At 45.5% G+C, this 15,506-nt stretch overlaps 1 protein-coding gene across 2 annotated transcripts in view; it reads left to right on the forward strand.

The window, feature by feature from the left end:
* The window catches only part of LOC118402895 (protein tweety homolog 2-like), a 114,798-nt gene that overhangs the window by 31,017 nt on the left and 68,275 nt on the right, over positions 1-15,506 (forward strand). For both annotated transcript variants that reach the window (XM_035801251.1, XM_035801252.2), the window contains exon 2: positions 8,920-9,092. In XM_035801251.1, the coding sequence (XP_035657144.1) occupies positions 8,920-9,092 (173 nt within the window). The remainder of the gene's footprint in view (positions 1-8,919; positions 9,093-15,506) is intronic.

Here is a 15,506-nt window from a genome sequence, read left to right on the forward strand (position 1 = left end):
GCTTTCACAGTGAATGCTTTTGTTTATACGTTTTGTGCAAATGAATTGAACATCGCCAAATGCATCATCAAAAAATATTGCGCCTCTGGAGTAACGGACATTCTGGGGTAATAAATAGATAACCGTTCTCTTGTAAATACTCGTCCTGTGCGAATAGGACTATAGCCTTAATAATAACTCCTGCAGAATTAAGCATTTATTGCATTAAAATTATACACCAAATGTAGGCAAAATTTGGACTTGGAAACAGGAGTGGAGAAATATGATATATTTATTTATGCATCTTGAGAGAATGCAATGCTCAGTTAGATACCATCTGTAGAGGTCCTGTCTGCATCATAAAAGCTGATAGTATTTCAACCACGTAAAATATGTATCGAAGCCAAACTGAAATCTTATCTAAAACACGGGTCATTTTCACAGCATTCTTTTTTTCCTTATGACTGGTCAAACTAATGTCATTTGGACGTTTTGCACAGAAAATCTTTCCCCCTTTATTTTGCTTTATTGTATTTTCTCCCCAGTCCCTAAATGTCTTTGCTCAGCGAAAGATAAGAGAGAGAACTTCACCAATGTCAACTAGATTGAAGAGAAGAAAAAAAAGAGAAGCTATATGTATCTAATTATAGACAAGTTGACAAGCAAATAGCCTACCAAAATGTCGGAAATGTTCACTTTATCACATATAGTTGGGCGGTTGCAGATGAACAAACAGCTGACCCGCGCACCACTAGTGTAGGTCTTCACTTGCCTGTAGTATGTTGTCTTTGTAAAAGTGTACTCTCCACTGTCAGAGCACAGGAGCACATAAGCTTATAAGCTTGCTTGCATCTTCTTTAAATCACTGACGTGACTCTCGTTCATCCCCTGTCCTCGTCAGTATATGTCACTAGTGTGTTCAAAGCTGTCATCAAGGCTAAGGGTGGCAACTTTGAAGAATCTAAAATCTATTTTGATTTGTTTAACACTTTTTTGGTTACTACATGATTCCACATGTGTTATTTCATAGTTTTGATGTCTTCACTGTTATTCTACGAGCTCGATGCCTTCTGTGCTCGCTTCGAGGCGGGCGGCACTGGGGCATGCACGGGAGCGCCAGCTGTTCTGGATGACTGTGTGATGGCACACTTAGTGGCCTATGTGGACAAGGCCTTTAAGCAGGTCGGTCCTCGCAGGGCAGCTGGGCGGACAGATTGCCGGGACGTGTGCTCGGAGCATGTGCGGACCGGCTGTCGGGTGTCTTCACTGACATTTTCAGCCTCTCTCTGATCGAGTCTGAAGTGCCTACGTGTTTCGGGCGGACCGCCATGGTCCCTGTGCCCAGGGAGGTGAGGGTAACCTGCCAAGATGATTGCCGCCTCGTGGTAGCCATGAACGTCAGTAGCCATGAAGTGCTCATGGCTTACATCAACGGCATCCTCCCAGACACCCGAGACTCACTCCAATTCGCATACATCCCCAACAGATCCACAGATGACACAATCTCACTCCACACTGACGTTTCTTACCTGGACAAAAGGAACACCTATGTGGGAATTCTGTTCATTGACTACAGCTCAGCGTTCAACACCATAGTGTCCACGAAGCTCATCACTAAGCTAAGGACTCTGGGAATAAATACCTCCCACTGCAACTGGATCCTGGGCTTCCTGACAGGCTGCCCTCAGGTGGTAAGAGTAGGCAACAACTCTAGGCAACAACTCTCACGATCTGCCACGCTGATCCTTAACACTGGGGCCCCTCAGAGGTGTGTACTTAGTCCCCTCCTGTATTCCCTGTTCACCCACAACTGCGTGGCCAAACACGACTCCAACACCATCATTAAGTTTGCTGACAACACAACAGTGGTAGGCCTGATCACCGACAACGATGAGACAGCCTATAGGGAAGAGGTTAGAGACCTGGCAGTGTGGTGCCAGGACAACAACATCTCCCTCAATGTGAGCAAGACAAAGGAGTTGATCGTGGACTACATGAAAAGGCGGACCGAACAGTCCCCCATTAACATCGACGGGGCTGTAGTGGAACGAGTCGAGAGTTTTAAGTTCCTTGGTGTCCACATCACCAACAAAATATCATTGTCCAAATATACCAAGACAGCCGTGAAGAGGGCACGACAAAACCTTTTCCCCCTCAGGAGACTGAAGGGATTTGGCATGGCTTCCCAGATCCTCAAGAGGAACTGCGGCTGCACCATCGAGAGCATCCTGACCGGTTGCATCGCCGCCTGGTGTGGCAACTGCTTGGCATCTGACCATGGGACGCTGCGGAGGGTAGTGCGGGCCCGGTACATCACTGGGGCCAGGCTTCCTGCCATCCAGGTCCTATATAATATTATAGGAAAGCCCATAAAATTGTCAGAGACTCCAGTCACCCAAGTTATGGACTGTTTTCTCTGCTACCGCACGGCAAGCAGTACCGGAGCATCAAGTCTAGGACCAAAACAGCTTCTACCCCCAAGCCATAAGAGTGCTGAACAATTCATAAAATTGCCACCTGTCACGCCCTGGCCTTAGTTATCTTTGTTTTCTTTATTATTTTGGTTAGGTCAGGGTGTGACATGGGGGATTTATGTGTTTTGTCTGGTCTAGGGGTTTTGTATGTTTATGGGGTGTTTCCTAGTCTAGGTGTTTATGTAAGTCTATGATTGCCTAGATTGGTTCTCAATTAGAGGCAGGTGTTTATCGTTGTCTCTGACTGGGAACCGTATTTAGGCAGCCATGTTCTTTGGGTATTTTGTGGGTGATCGTTTCTTGTGTCTGTGTTTGTGCCACATGGGACTGTTTCGTTGCCAGTTCACGTTGTTATTTTCTATTTGTGTTCATGTTGAGTTTTCTTATTAAATACCATGGACACCCCCCCCCCAATTTTGTACACTGTTTCTACTCGCTGTTTGTCTGTTGCCTGTGCATGGTCGCTTCGCCCCGACCTACATGTACAGATTGCCTCGGCTGGCCTGTACCCCCGCACACTGACTCGGTACCGGTCCCCCCTGTATATAACCTCGTTATTCTTATTGTGTTACTTTTTATTTTAGTCTACTTGGTAAATATTTTCTTCTTCTTGAACTGCACTGTTGGTTAAGGGCTTGTAAGTAAGCATTTCACGGTAAAGTCTACACTTGTTGTATTCGGCGCATGTGACAAAGTTTGATTTGATTTGACTTCTCAAACCCCAAACCCTGGGCTGGTCTACTTGATCTGTTCCCGGAAGTCTCGCGATTTTGCACATCTGGGTTTAAAAACTCTGTGGTTGTAATGTAAACCACTCTCTCGTTGCCTCCTTGGAGATTTCTTTTCCCTTCCTTTTGGCAGCACATGATGCTGCCTCTTTTGTCCCAACAGTCCCATGCTCCCTTGGTGCAGCAGTGTGAGAACCAGTGCTTGTGAGCTACAAACTGTTCCCGTCCAGCCTCAGCCTGTAAATGGTTGAGGCTATTCAAGAAGGTGTGCGATGGACGGCTGAAAAGGCTGTCTGTCTGTCTCAGCTGGGACTGGGAGTGGTACTTATAGCAAGACTGCTCTCGACGTCAAGTCAGTTAACCTGACATGAATGAATGGACGAAACCAGACTGCATTATCCAAATTGTCGGTCACGATGCTGAGAAACTGCAATCGGCTATTAGTTAGTTAGGCTAATCGTTGCTGTGGCTGAGGCACCTCTTTTGTTCTCCCATGTCCTTATCATGGCCGACTCCTGCCCCCCCTCTCTCTTCCGCTATCTTTCTCCTCTACCCTATTCTCTCTCTTTCTCATCTCTCCACACACCATGTTGTTTTTCTATACTCATCATCCAATATTATGTTTTACTCCCTCCTCCACCCCCTCTCCTCCCTTCCATCCCTCTCTCCCTGGGAATTCATTTCTGCTGAGCTACATCTTCCTATCTTCCTCTCCTCCATCACTGCCTCCAAGTCTCCCCCTCCCCCCATCAAGGGATGAGGTAGAAACAAAAAGTGGGGATGTGGTGGTGGTGGGTGAGTGGAGGGAAGGAGGGTGTTGCCTGCTTAGTCCAAGCCCAGTAGATACTGGGGCAGCTCTGAGCTCTGCAAAGCAAACCCATCGATGCTCACCTCTGCGTTTATTTCTGCAGTAAAACAAGTTACAAATGATGGATGAAATGTAGCACATTAGAGTAAAATGATTGCATCAGTCCAGTCTAAAATATTTTGTAGGAATAATGGTGTGTTTCTGGCCTGAGAGTGATAAATGGTGTCTTCGGGAGAATGATCAGGCTATTTACTATAAAATTACGTTTTACTCTGATGCCTCTGTGGAGGTTAGTGATGGTCTCTTCTCTCAGTGTGTGTGTGTGTGTGGGGGGGGGGTACCAATAATCCCCAAAAGTTTCCACAAAGATAGGCGCTAGGTTTAGAGTGAGGTTTAGGGTTAAGGTTTAGGGAAAATAGGATTTTGAATTTAGGTCCCTACAAGGATAGTAAAACATATGCAGTGTGTGTGTGTGTGTATTTCCCAGCTCAGTGCAGAATACAGTTGATGTATGTATTTTTCCACCCCCACTCTTTTACATGAGAGAAATGACAGGAGAAAGGGAGACAGAGACAGAGAGAGAGGGGAGTGATTTTCTTAAAACCGTGAGTGCAGACGCTGAATCAACTCTCCAACTCTTCATAATATCCTAGTTTATTAATTGAATGCCTTATAGCTCTTAGCCCTATCCTCACCACGTTCCATATTCTCTCTCTCTCCATTTGTCTTTTCTGTCATCCACCACATAGGCCTATTCATTCCTTACCTCCGTACCTCCCTGTTTGCTCAAGAGGAATCACAAGATGCAGTGTGTGTAGCTTCAGCAGGGCTGCCTGTCACATGCTGCTTAATTCAAATAAGCTGGGAGTGATAATTCCCCTTTTCACTCATCCTCAGTGCTCCCTCGACAGAGACCAAGGGCAACCACCAAACCTGGCCGTTGCCATGGCGATGTGAAGGGGGGCGGGGGGAGGTTAGTGGAGCTCATTTGCCCCAACTCCCATCTCCCAGCCAAGTGGTTTCATTCCGACCCCTCCCCCATAATCTCACCCCAACAGCCCCCATCTCATCTAATATCCTCACCTAAAATGCACTGTAGGAGCCCCTCCATCTTCTCTCATCCCCCTTTTGAGTACTTCTCACTCCAGGGTGGTTAACCCTCCACCTCCAAGTCACTCCCGCACTCAGGGTCATCACCCCCATCCAACCCCCACCCCTTAAGCTAACCAGGGTCCGATTTGATTTGTTTTACCAAGAGCACCTTTTAACCCATTTAAGTTAAGTGGGTGGCTTTTTTTGACCACACACACACACAGAGACACCAATAAACATCTGTGCTACAGCGAACAGACTGTTTCTCTCTACACACATGCTCACACATCTATCATCAAACATGTTCTACGGTAGGGATGGGCATCTGCGGCCCCTCATGAAGAGTTCACATTTTGTGGTCCCCACCCCCATCAAAGTTGCCCATCCCTGTTCTACAGGGGATGGGTGGGCAGTATGACAGAAGGGTATGAAAAGGGGGGATGGTGATGAGTGTCCTATGGTCTTTTCATTGAACTGGCCCCCTCTGGACACTTCCTCTATGGTGGCATCCCATATAGTGGACTACAGGGCTCTGATCAAAAATAGTGGACTACATGAAGAATGGGGTGCCATTTGAAATACAGCCTATGTTTTATAGCTGGGTATTGATTTCACCAGATGAGCCCTTTCTCCCCTTACCTCCCCCACTCTGCAGGAGAGGCATGTAGCCATGAAAATGGGACATGAGGCATCAGGCATCCCTCCCTCACTCCTCAACAGATGGAGGTGAGGTTGGAGGATTAGGAAGACGGGGCATAAAGGTGGATTAATCAGGATGCAAAGAGGCGTGAGGAATTAAGATAACTAGCCTGGTATGTATGCATACTGTACGCATTGAGGTATTATGGTTATGAGCTTACATTCAGAACAGCTCTAACTATAATGCCCTCAATAGTATTACAGAACAGGTGACATCATCACAGCACGTAAACAGACAGATGGCTATGGACAGACAGGCAGACAGACAGGAAGACAGGCAGAAAGGCAAACAGACATACAGGCAGGCAGGCAGGCTGGCAGACATACAGCCATACGGACAGACAGATAGACAAACGTAAGATTGACAAAAAGGGTGAGACAGAGAAAGAGGCATAATAATATGTAACAACAAATAATACTATTGCTGTCTTGGGTTGCTGTCTGGGTAGCTATTCTTGTCCCATCCCCTTCACCTCTCTCTGGAGGAGGGAGGGATGGTGTGAGGGAGTGAGGAGGGATGGGGAAGGAATAAGAGAGGGGTATGAGAAAGCACCTGCTCCCCAGATGAAACTGAAGGAAGAAGGGATCCTCTTCTCCTCTCTACTCACCTCTCCCCTCCTCTCATCTCCTCTCATCTCCTCTCTTTTCGTCTCTACTCTCCCTTCCTCTCCCCTCCTCTCCCCTCCTCTCTTCTCCTCTCTTATCACCTCACCTCTCTGCTCCTCCCCTCCTCTCATCTCCTCTCCCCTCCTCTACTCACCTCTCCTCTTTTCTCCTCTCTACTCACCTCTCCCCTCCTTTCATCTCCTCTCCCCTTCCCTCCCATCCTCTCTTCTCCTCTCTACTCACCTCTCCCCTCCTCTCCACATCTCTCTCCTCCTCTCCACTCACCTCTCCCCTCCTCTCATTTCCTCTCCCCGCCTCTCATCTCCTCTCCCCGCCTCTCATCTCATCTCCACTCCCCTGCTCTCTTCTCCTCTCTACTCACCTCTCCCCTCTTCTCCCCTCCTCTCTACTCACCTCTCCACTCCTCTCTTCTCCTCTCTACTCACCCCTCCTCTCATCTCCTCTCCCCTCCTCTTCTCTCCTCTCCCCTTCCATCCCCTCCCATCCCCTCCTCTCTTCTCCTCTCTACTCACCTCTCCCCTCCTCTCATCTCCTCTCATCTCCTCTCCCCTGCTCTCTTCTCCTCTCTACTCACCTCTCCCCTCTTCTCCCCTCCTCTCTACTCACCTCTCCACTCCTCTCTTCTCCTCTCTACTCACCTCTCCCCTGATCTCTTCACCTCTCCCCTCCTCTCCCCTCCTCTCTTCTCCTCTCTACTCACCTCTCCCCTACTCTCTTCTCCTCTCTACTCACCTCTCCCCTCCTCTCATCTCCTCACCCCTCCTCTCCTCTCTTCTCCTTTCTACTCACCTCTCATCTCCTCTCCCCACCTCTCATCTCCTCTCCACTCCTCTCTTATCCTCTCTACTCACCTCTCCTCTCCTCTCCCCTCCTCTCATCTCCTCTCCCTTCCCCTCATCTCCTCTCCCCTCCTCTCATCTCCTCTCCCCTCCTCTCATCTCCTCTCCTCTCCTCTCCCCTCCCCTACTCTCTTATCCTCTCTACTCACCCCTCCCCTCCCCTACTCTCTTATCCTCTCTACTCACCCCTCCCCTCCTCTCCTCTCCCCTCCTTTCATCTCCTCTCCCCTCCTCTCATCTCTTCTCATTTCCTCTCCCCACCTCTCCACTCCTCTCTTCTCCTCTCATCTCCTCTCATCTCATCTCACAGGTTCATGACTACATTTCTCCTCCTCTGGCTCCACACACATTCATAAATCACACATTCAAATGATGTGCCATTTATGCAGAATACTTTGCTCTCCTCATTCAATTACATTTCAATCCAATTTAATGGCATGGGAAACATATGTTAACATTACCAGAGAAAGTGAACTAGATAATAAAGAAAAGGGAAATAAACAATACAAATGGACAGTAAATATTATACTAACAAAAGTTCCACAAGAATAAAGACATTACAAATGTCATATAGTTAAAGTACAAAAGTTTTAAAAAATAAACATAAATATGGGTTATATTTACAATGGTGTTTGTTCTTAACTGGTTGCCCTTTTCACAAATCTTGCTGCTGTGATGGCACACTGTGGTATTTCACCCAATAGATATGGGAGTTTATCAAAATTGTGTTTGTTCAAATTCTTTGTGTACGTATCTGTGTTCTCTGACTGTCATCACTCAAGCTTCATTCAATCTTTATCTGGATCCTCAAAGGGTCAGAGAGTGATGAGTGTCAGTGCTGATGCTGTGTGTTTGATGTACCTATGCATCAGTATGCAAACTGAACAAATGCTCAAAGAAATTACATCTAAAATAGCTGTAGTGAATGAGTTGCCATGCAGAGTGAGTCCCGAGGTTGAGGATACCTTCTACTGTGTGTTCTGTTTTTGACATTGACATTGATATCCAGTTATTTAACACTCTCTCCCCTCTCTCTCTCCTCTATTTCTCACTCTCTCATCGATTTAACACTCTCTCCCCTCTCTCTCTCCTCTATTTCTCACTCTCTCCTCTATTTAACACTCTCTCCCCTCTCTCTCTCCTCTATTTCTCACTCTCTCCTCTATTTAACACTCTCTCCCCTCTCGCTCTCCTCTATTTCTCACTCTCCTCTATTTAACACTCTCTCCCCTCTCTCTCTCCTTATTTCTCACTCTCTCCCCTCTATCTCTCCTCTATTTCTCACTCCCTCCTCTATTTAACACTCTCTCCCCTCTCTCTCTCCTCTATCTCTCACTCTCTACTCTATTTAACACTCTCTCTCCCTCTCTCTCTCCTTATTTCTCACTCTCTCCCTCTATCTCTCCTCTATTTCTCACTCCCTCCTCTATTTAACACTCTCTCCCCTCTCTCTCTCTCTCTATTTCTTCTCTCTCTCTCTATTTAACACTCTCTCCCCTCTATTTCTCTCTCTCTCTCTCTCTCTCTCTCTCTCTCTCTCTCTCTCTCTCTCTCTCTCTCTCTCTCTCTCTCTCTCTCTCTCACTATATATATATATATGTCTCTCTTTTTCTATCTCTATCCTCTATCACCCCCGTCTCTCTTGCTCTCTCTCTCTCCATCTCTCCCAATAGTCGTTAATCTTCCTGGGCTGTGTGGCGGCTGCGGGCCTGGGCCTGAATCTGCTCTGTCTGGCTATCTACCTGAGCTGTCTGTGCTGCTGTCGGAAAGACGAGGATGAGGAGAGCAAGAGGCCCAACTCCTGCTGTGTCACCTGGTCCGCCGTCGTCGCTGGACTCATCAGCTGGTGAGAAAGACACTATTATAATTACTAACCCACCTACAGTCTGTGTACAGTCACCTATGTCATGGTAGTCTGTTATGGGACTAGAGGCGGGCTCATAGTCCTGAGAAAATAGAAAATGTCCACAGACAATAGGGTAGGTAGGCGGCCGCAGCACTCCAAATGTTTCATTAATAAAAGTCATCCGTGTAAGGGAATTTCATCTTTTTTCACTCAACTTTGAACCTAAACCCAATGACATGGTGACATTTTCTGTGGATTTCGCGTTAATTGACAACTCAACCAAATGTAAATCAAAACTAGAAGTTCAACTGACGTCTGTACCCAGTGGGTTGTTTCCCCTCATCAATGTTGTTATATATCAAGGGAAGTACATAGAATGACATAAGCTGAAAGAATTCCCTTTGATCAAAGACAAGGAGACAAACAAAAATGTACTTCAAAGAACATTTCACTACCTCACTCTCTTTGTGGTAAAACTTTACAAAGGCTTAAATTATCTAATATAATCTGTCTGCCAATAGGGTCTGCGGGGAACCCCTTGGCATGTGGGTTACATCATCTGATCTGTATTGATAAGGTGTCCCAAATGGCACCCTATTCCCTATTTAGTAAAATAATTTTGACGGGTTTATAGGGCTCTGGTCAAAAGTAGTGCGCTATGTAGGGAATAGGGTGTCATTAGCGATTCATCCGAGATGGTCGTCCGCACAAAGTGGCCTAATTGAATCTGTTTGGAGCAGTGGGCACTTGTGTCCTCCATCTCGTGACAGTCATCATCTCAGCCCAGTGTTCTGCTCTTATTGAGTTATGCTGGTCACTGGCATTTCCTCCCGTCAGCCATGCTGCAGACACACAAACACACACACACACACACGCACACGCAGACACGCACACGCACACGCAGACACACACACACGCACACACACACAAACACACACACACACGCACACGCAGACACGCACTCACACACACACACACACGCACACGCACACGCACACGCACACGCACACACACACACACACACACACACACACACACACACACACACACACACACACACACACACACACACACACACACACACACACACACACACACACAGACTCGCAGTGCATTCAGAAAGTATTCAGACCCCTTTTTGTTACGTTACAGCTTTATTATAAAATGTATTAAATATATTATTTTCCTCATCAATCTATACACAATACCCCATCATTTTTACAAAATTCTAAAAATGTAAAACTGAAATATCAAATTTACATAAGTATTCAGACTCTTTAATCAGGACTTTGTTGAAGCACTTTTGGCAGCGATTACAGCCTTGTGTCTTCTTGGGTATGACGCTACAAGCTTGGCACACCTGTATTTGGGGAGTTTCTCCCATTCTTCTCTGCAGATCACTTCAAGCTCAGTCAGGTTTGATGGGGAGTGTCACTTCACAGCTATTTTCAGGTCTCTCCAGAGATGTTCAATCGGGTTCAAGTCCCTGGCTGGGCCACTCAAGGACATTCAGAGACTTGACCAGACGCCACTCCGGCGTTGTCTTGGCTGTGTGCTTTGGGTCGTTGTCCTGTTGGAAGGTGAACCTTCACCCCAGTCTGAGGTCCTGAGCACTCTGGAGCAGGTTTTCATCAAGGATCTCTCTGTACTTTACTCCGTTCATTTTTCCCTCGAACCTGACTAGTCTCCCAGTCCCTGCCGCTGAAAATCATCCCCACAGCATGATGCTGCCACCACCATTCTTTACTGTAGGGATGGTGCCAGGTTTCCCCAAGACGTGACGCTTGGCATTCAGTCCAAAGAGTTCAATCTTGGTTTCATCAGACTAAAGAATCTTTATGTGCCTTTTGGCAAACTCCAAGCGGACTGTCATGTTCCTTTTACAGAGGAGTGGATTCCGTCTGGCCACTCTACCATAAATGCCTGATTGGTGGAGTGCTGCAGAGAGGGTTGTCCTTCTGGAAGGTACTCCCATCTCCACAGAGGAACTCTGGAGCTCTGTCAGAGTGACCATTGAGTTCTTGGTCACCTCCTCTGACCAAGGCCCTTCTCCCCCGATTGCTCAGTTTGGCCGGGCGACCAGCTCTAGGAAGGGTCTTGGTGGGTCCAAACTTCTTCCATTTAAGAATGATAGAGGCCACTGTTTTTTTTGGGACTTTCAATGCTGAAGACATTTTTTGGTACCCTTCACCAGATCTATGCCTCGATACATTCCTGTCTCGGCACTTTCCTTCAACCTCATGGCTTGGTTTTTGCTCTGACATGCACTGTAAACTGTGGGACCTTATATAGACAGGTGTGTGCCTTTCCAAATCATGTCCAATTAATTGCATTTACCACAGGTGGACTCCAATCAAGTTGTAGAAACATCTCAAGGATGAGCAATGCAAAGGGTCTGAATACTTATGTAAACAAGGTATTTCTGTTTTTTATTTTGAATTGCGAAATTTCTAAAAACCTATTTTTACTTTGTCATTATGGGGTATTGTGTGTAGATTGATTAGGATTTGTATTGAATCAGTTTTAGAATACGTCTGTAACGTAGAAAAATGTGGAATAAGTCACGGGGTCTGAATACTTTCCGAATGCACTGTACATAAATATATACACACACACACCCACACACACATTAAGTGCAGTAGGGTGATCAATGTTAACAGATACCTTATTTAACTCTTTCAGTTCACTGCTGTTGATAAAGACACAAACAGAGGCACAATAATGAATCTCATTGTCTCTAGGCTAGGGTATATTGTTAAACCACACTGACACCACTTTAAGGGATAATCCACCCCAAACCACTAATTCCTTTGATTAAAAGTGTGAAATAGTGTTAAATCCCACAATGCTTGCAGTTAGTCTCTGCCCAGAGTGAGGGCAGAGTATGTTTCTTTCCCACAGAGATACTTTGAGGAGATGGGAAACTCCATTAGAATCGTATTAATGCCCATTGTGTATGTGGCCCATGCGTTGTCATTGGGCCGCGCGGTGCATTCTGGAAGATTCTGAGACAAGGAGAGCTCTCTTTCAATGAGTGAATGGGAAACTATTGAGCACTCGCTCAATAAACCAACATTAGCATGCATTTCATGAAGAAGAAGTACAACATTGCAAATCTTTTCCAAGATGTGAGATAATTAACTTGTTCTCTGTAATATCGTATAGCTTTGGAATCATGACATTACGTACTTTCGAGGAAAATAGGCAGGTTTCTAGACTCATACCCTGACTTTGAAAAGGGATTGCGTGACGATTAGCTTAGCAACTGCGTGACGCGGCATGACAACGTGAATGCGATGAGTCGACAGCCAGTTGGGTGGGGCATTTCTCCACTCATTGCCCAATATGATACCTATCTCCTCCTTTCTGTATTATCTCTGTTTCCCACAGACACAGGGCCCATTGCTACATGGTACTTGAAGGAGAAACGGAGTTGAATAATTTGGTACACTTAGATTGAGCACATCTAAGCGAAATATATACTTTGTCATGAGGATATAAATGGATGGATGTGTTCTACACAAGTAGGCCCATACTATCTATTGGCTGATTTGGTGACGTGGAATGGAGGTCATTGTTTTTTGTTTTTCAAGCGTTATGAAATGTGACAGTGTGTTATCCCCTATCTCCAGTGACGAGAATTGTCACTATGATGCGTTCCTACACGATTATCTGATTGGGGATTTTTTTTATTTTACCCACTGATGGAACATGTTCTTTCACCAAATTGACCGGAGATTTATGATTTTTATTTCTGGCAGTGGATTATCCCTTTAAGGCTGAACAGTTATACCCTAGTTGTTCACGGTTAAGTGTGTTGTCTGACACATTTACTCTGATTTCTCTCTACTCAGATATCCTGCTTTGTCTCATCAACTGTACTGCAGTCAGACAACACTGAGTTAAAAGACACATTTTCATTACGTGTGACAGTATTATTTAAGCCTGTTGCCTAAAATGGAGAGTGGGTCATCTGTATCACTCCCTCTCTTTTTAACAATTAATTAAGTTATTATTATTTTGGGATGGTGCATGCAAGCCATCAGCCCTAGCCTGGACAAAGGTAGGATAAGTGTCTTTAAGCTCTTGAGTACCAACATGTTAAACAAGGGATGTCCCAAAGGAATATATTTTTTACACAAAAGGCTGAACATGTTAGCTTCACTCATTAGAAGACTTTTCAACATAAAAAAGACTGTCGCAACAGATATCAATGAAGACATGAAAGGCAACCTTTTCAGACCTCCATGAATGGAAATGTTGCTTCAGTTAGTCTTTTTTTATAATATCACATACTTCAATGTCAAACACGATGGTGTTTGTTCCTCTGACGACACTGCTTTGAGTTGTCTGTATCATCCTCTCTGATTCGCTAAGTGTCTTTTCCAAATGTGATAAGAGTGTGCGTCCCAAATGGCACCCTATTCCCTATGTGGTGCACTACTTTTGACCTGGGCCCATATGGCTCTGGTCAGAAGTAGTGCACTGTATAGGGAATAGGGTAATATTTGAGATACATCCAAACAAACAGCAATTGAGCCATCTATTCTCATAGTAATTAAGTCTCCTAGCGGCTAATGTGATATTTATTGTGGGTTCTCCAGGTTGTGGACTGACTTCGGCTCTGGGCTGTCTATAGATGGAGTCTTTCGTAATATTATTACAGTGGCCAGATCCTGGTTAGTTGTCTCCTACAATGCCTGCGTGAAATGAGATAGATGTCTCTAGAGAGAGTCATTGTGTAATGAACACGATGGGAAACCCAGCGCTCCAACTAGAAGTGTGTCACAAAACAAACAATAACTCACAATGATGGGGTTCAAAGAACTGAACTAAATAGTGTCTGATAATGACATACAGGTGTGTGAACAGGTGATCAGAATTCAGGTGATTGGGATCAGGAGAGTGAGCTGTGTTCAGGGGATCTACGTGTTTGAGAGCGTGAGTTAGAAGCAGACGTTACACATTGGCTCCTTTTGTTTTGAAACTGGTGTAGCGGACAGATACTAATCCCGTTACATTGACCCTTTGTGTCTGGGGGAGATTTAAAGAGCTTATGTGAATATACTTAATACGTGTAGACAGACTAGTTCTCTATTTTCACATCAATTGTGTGACTGTGATTGTATCACACTTTTATTATGACGTATTGGTAGTGATAGTCTGATGGTAGTGACATTTTTAAAAAAGCGTGATGGTGCCGGAGAGGATGGCTGCCATTTTATTTGCTCTTACTGGCTCTTAACCAACCGTGCTTTTTTTTGTTGCATTGTTTGCACTTATTTTGTACATAATGTTGCTGCTGCCATCTCTTATGACCGAAAAGAGCTTCTGGACATCAGAACAGTGATTACTCACCTCGAATTGGACCCTTAAAATATATATTTAATGAGTCGGACACGAAGGATATACTCCAAACACCCGACAAGCCCTTATCCCTGTCATTCGCTGGATAAAGAAACAGAAATTTAGCGGAAAGAGACCGGGGTGCCTTGTGAGGATCTGGCGACGAGTCGCTAATCTGCCTTTGCCATCCATATTGTTAGCCAATGTTCTATCGCTGGAAAATAAATGGGACAAACTAAAAGCATGTAAATCCTTCCAACCGGACATTAAAAACTGTAATATCTTATGTTTCACAGAGTTATGGCTGAATGACGACATTAATAACATATCGGCAGTTATACACTATCGGCAAGATAGAACAGCAGCCTCTGGTAAGACACGGGGCAGAGGCTAATCTATATTTGTAAAGAACAGCTGGTGCACGATATCTAACGAAGTCTCAAGCTTTTGCTCGCCTGAAGTAGAGTATCTGACCAGGATGTCTTGCTCCCAGACAGACTAAACAACTTCTTTGCTCACTTTGAGGACAATACAGTGCCACTGACTCGGCCCGCTACCAAAACCTGCGGACTCTCCTTCACTGCAGCCGACGTGAGTAAAACATTTAAATGTGTTAACCCTCGCAAGGCTGCAGGCCCAGACGGCATCCCCAGCCGCGTCCTCAGAGCATGTGCAGACCAGCTGGCTGGTGTGTTTACGTACATATTCAATCAATCCTTATCCCAGTCTGCTGTCCCCACATGCTTCAAGAGGGCCAGCATTGTTCCTATTCCCAAGAAAGCTAAGGTAACTGAGCTAAACGACTACCGAGGTGGTGAGGGTAGGTAACAACATCTCCACCCCGCTGATACTCATCACTGGGGCCCCAGTGTGCGTTCTGAGCCCTCTCCTGTACTCCTTGTTCACCCACGACTGTGTGGCCATGCACAACTCCAACTCAATCATCAAGTTTGCAGACGACTCTACAGTGGTAGGCTTGATTACCAACAACGATGAGACGGCCTACAGGGAGGAGGTGAGGGCCCTCGGAGTGTGATGTCAGGAAAATAACCTCACACTCAACGTCAA

This window comes from Oncorhynchus keta, chromosome 24 (assembly GCF_023373465.1).
Source record: "Oncorhynchus keta strain PuntledgeMale-10-30-2019 chromosome 24, Oket_V2, whole genome shotgun sequence".
NCBI classification, from domain to species: domain Eukaryota; kingdom Metazoa; phylum Chordata; class Actinopteri; order Salmoniformes; family Salmonidae; genus Oncorhynchus; species Oncorhynchus keta.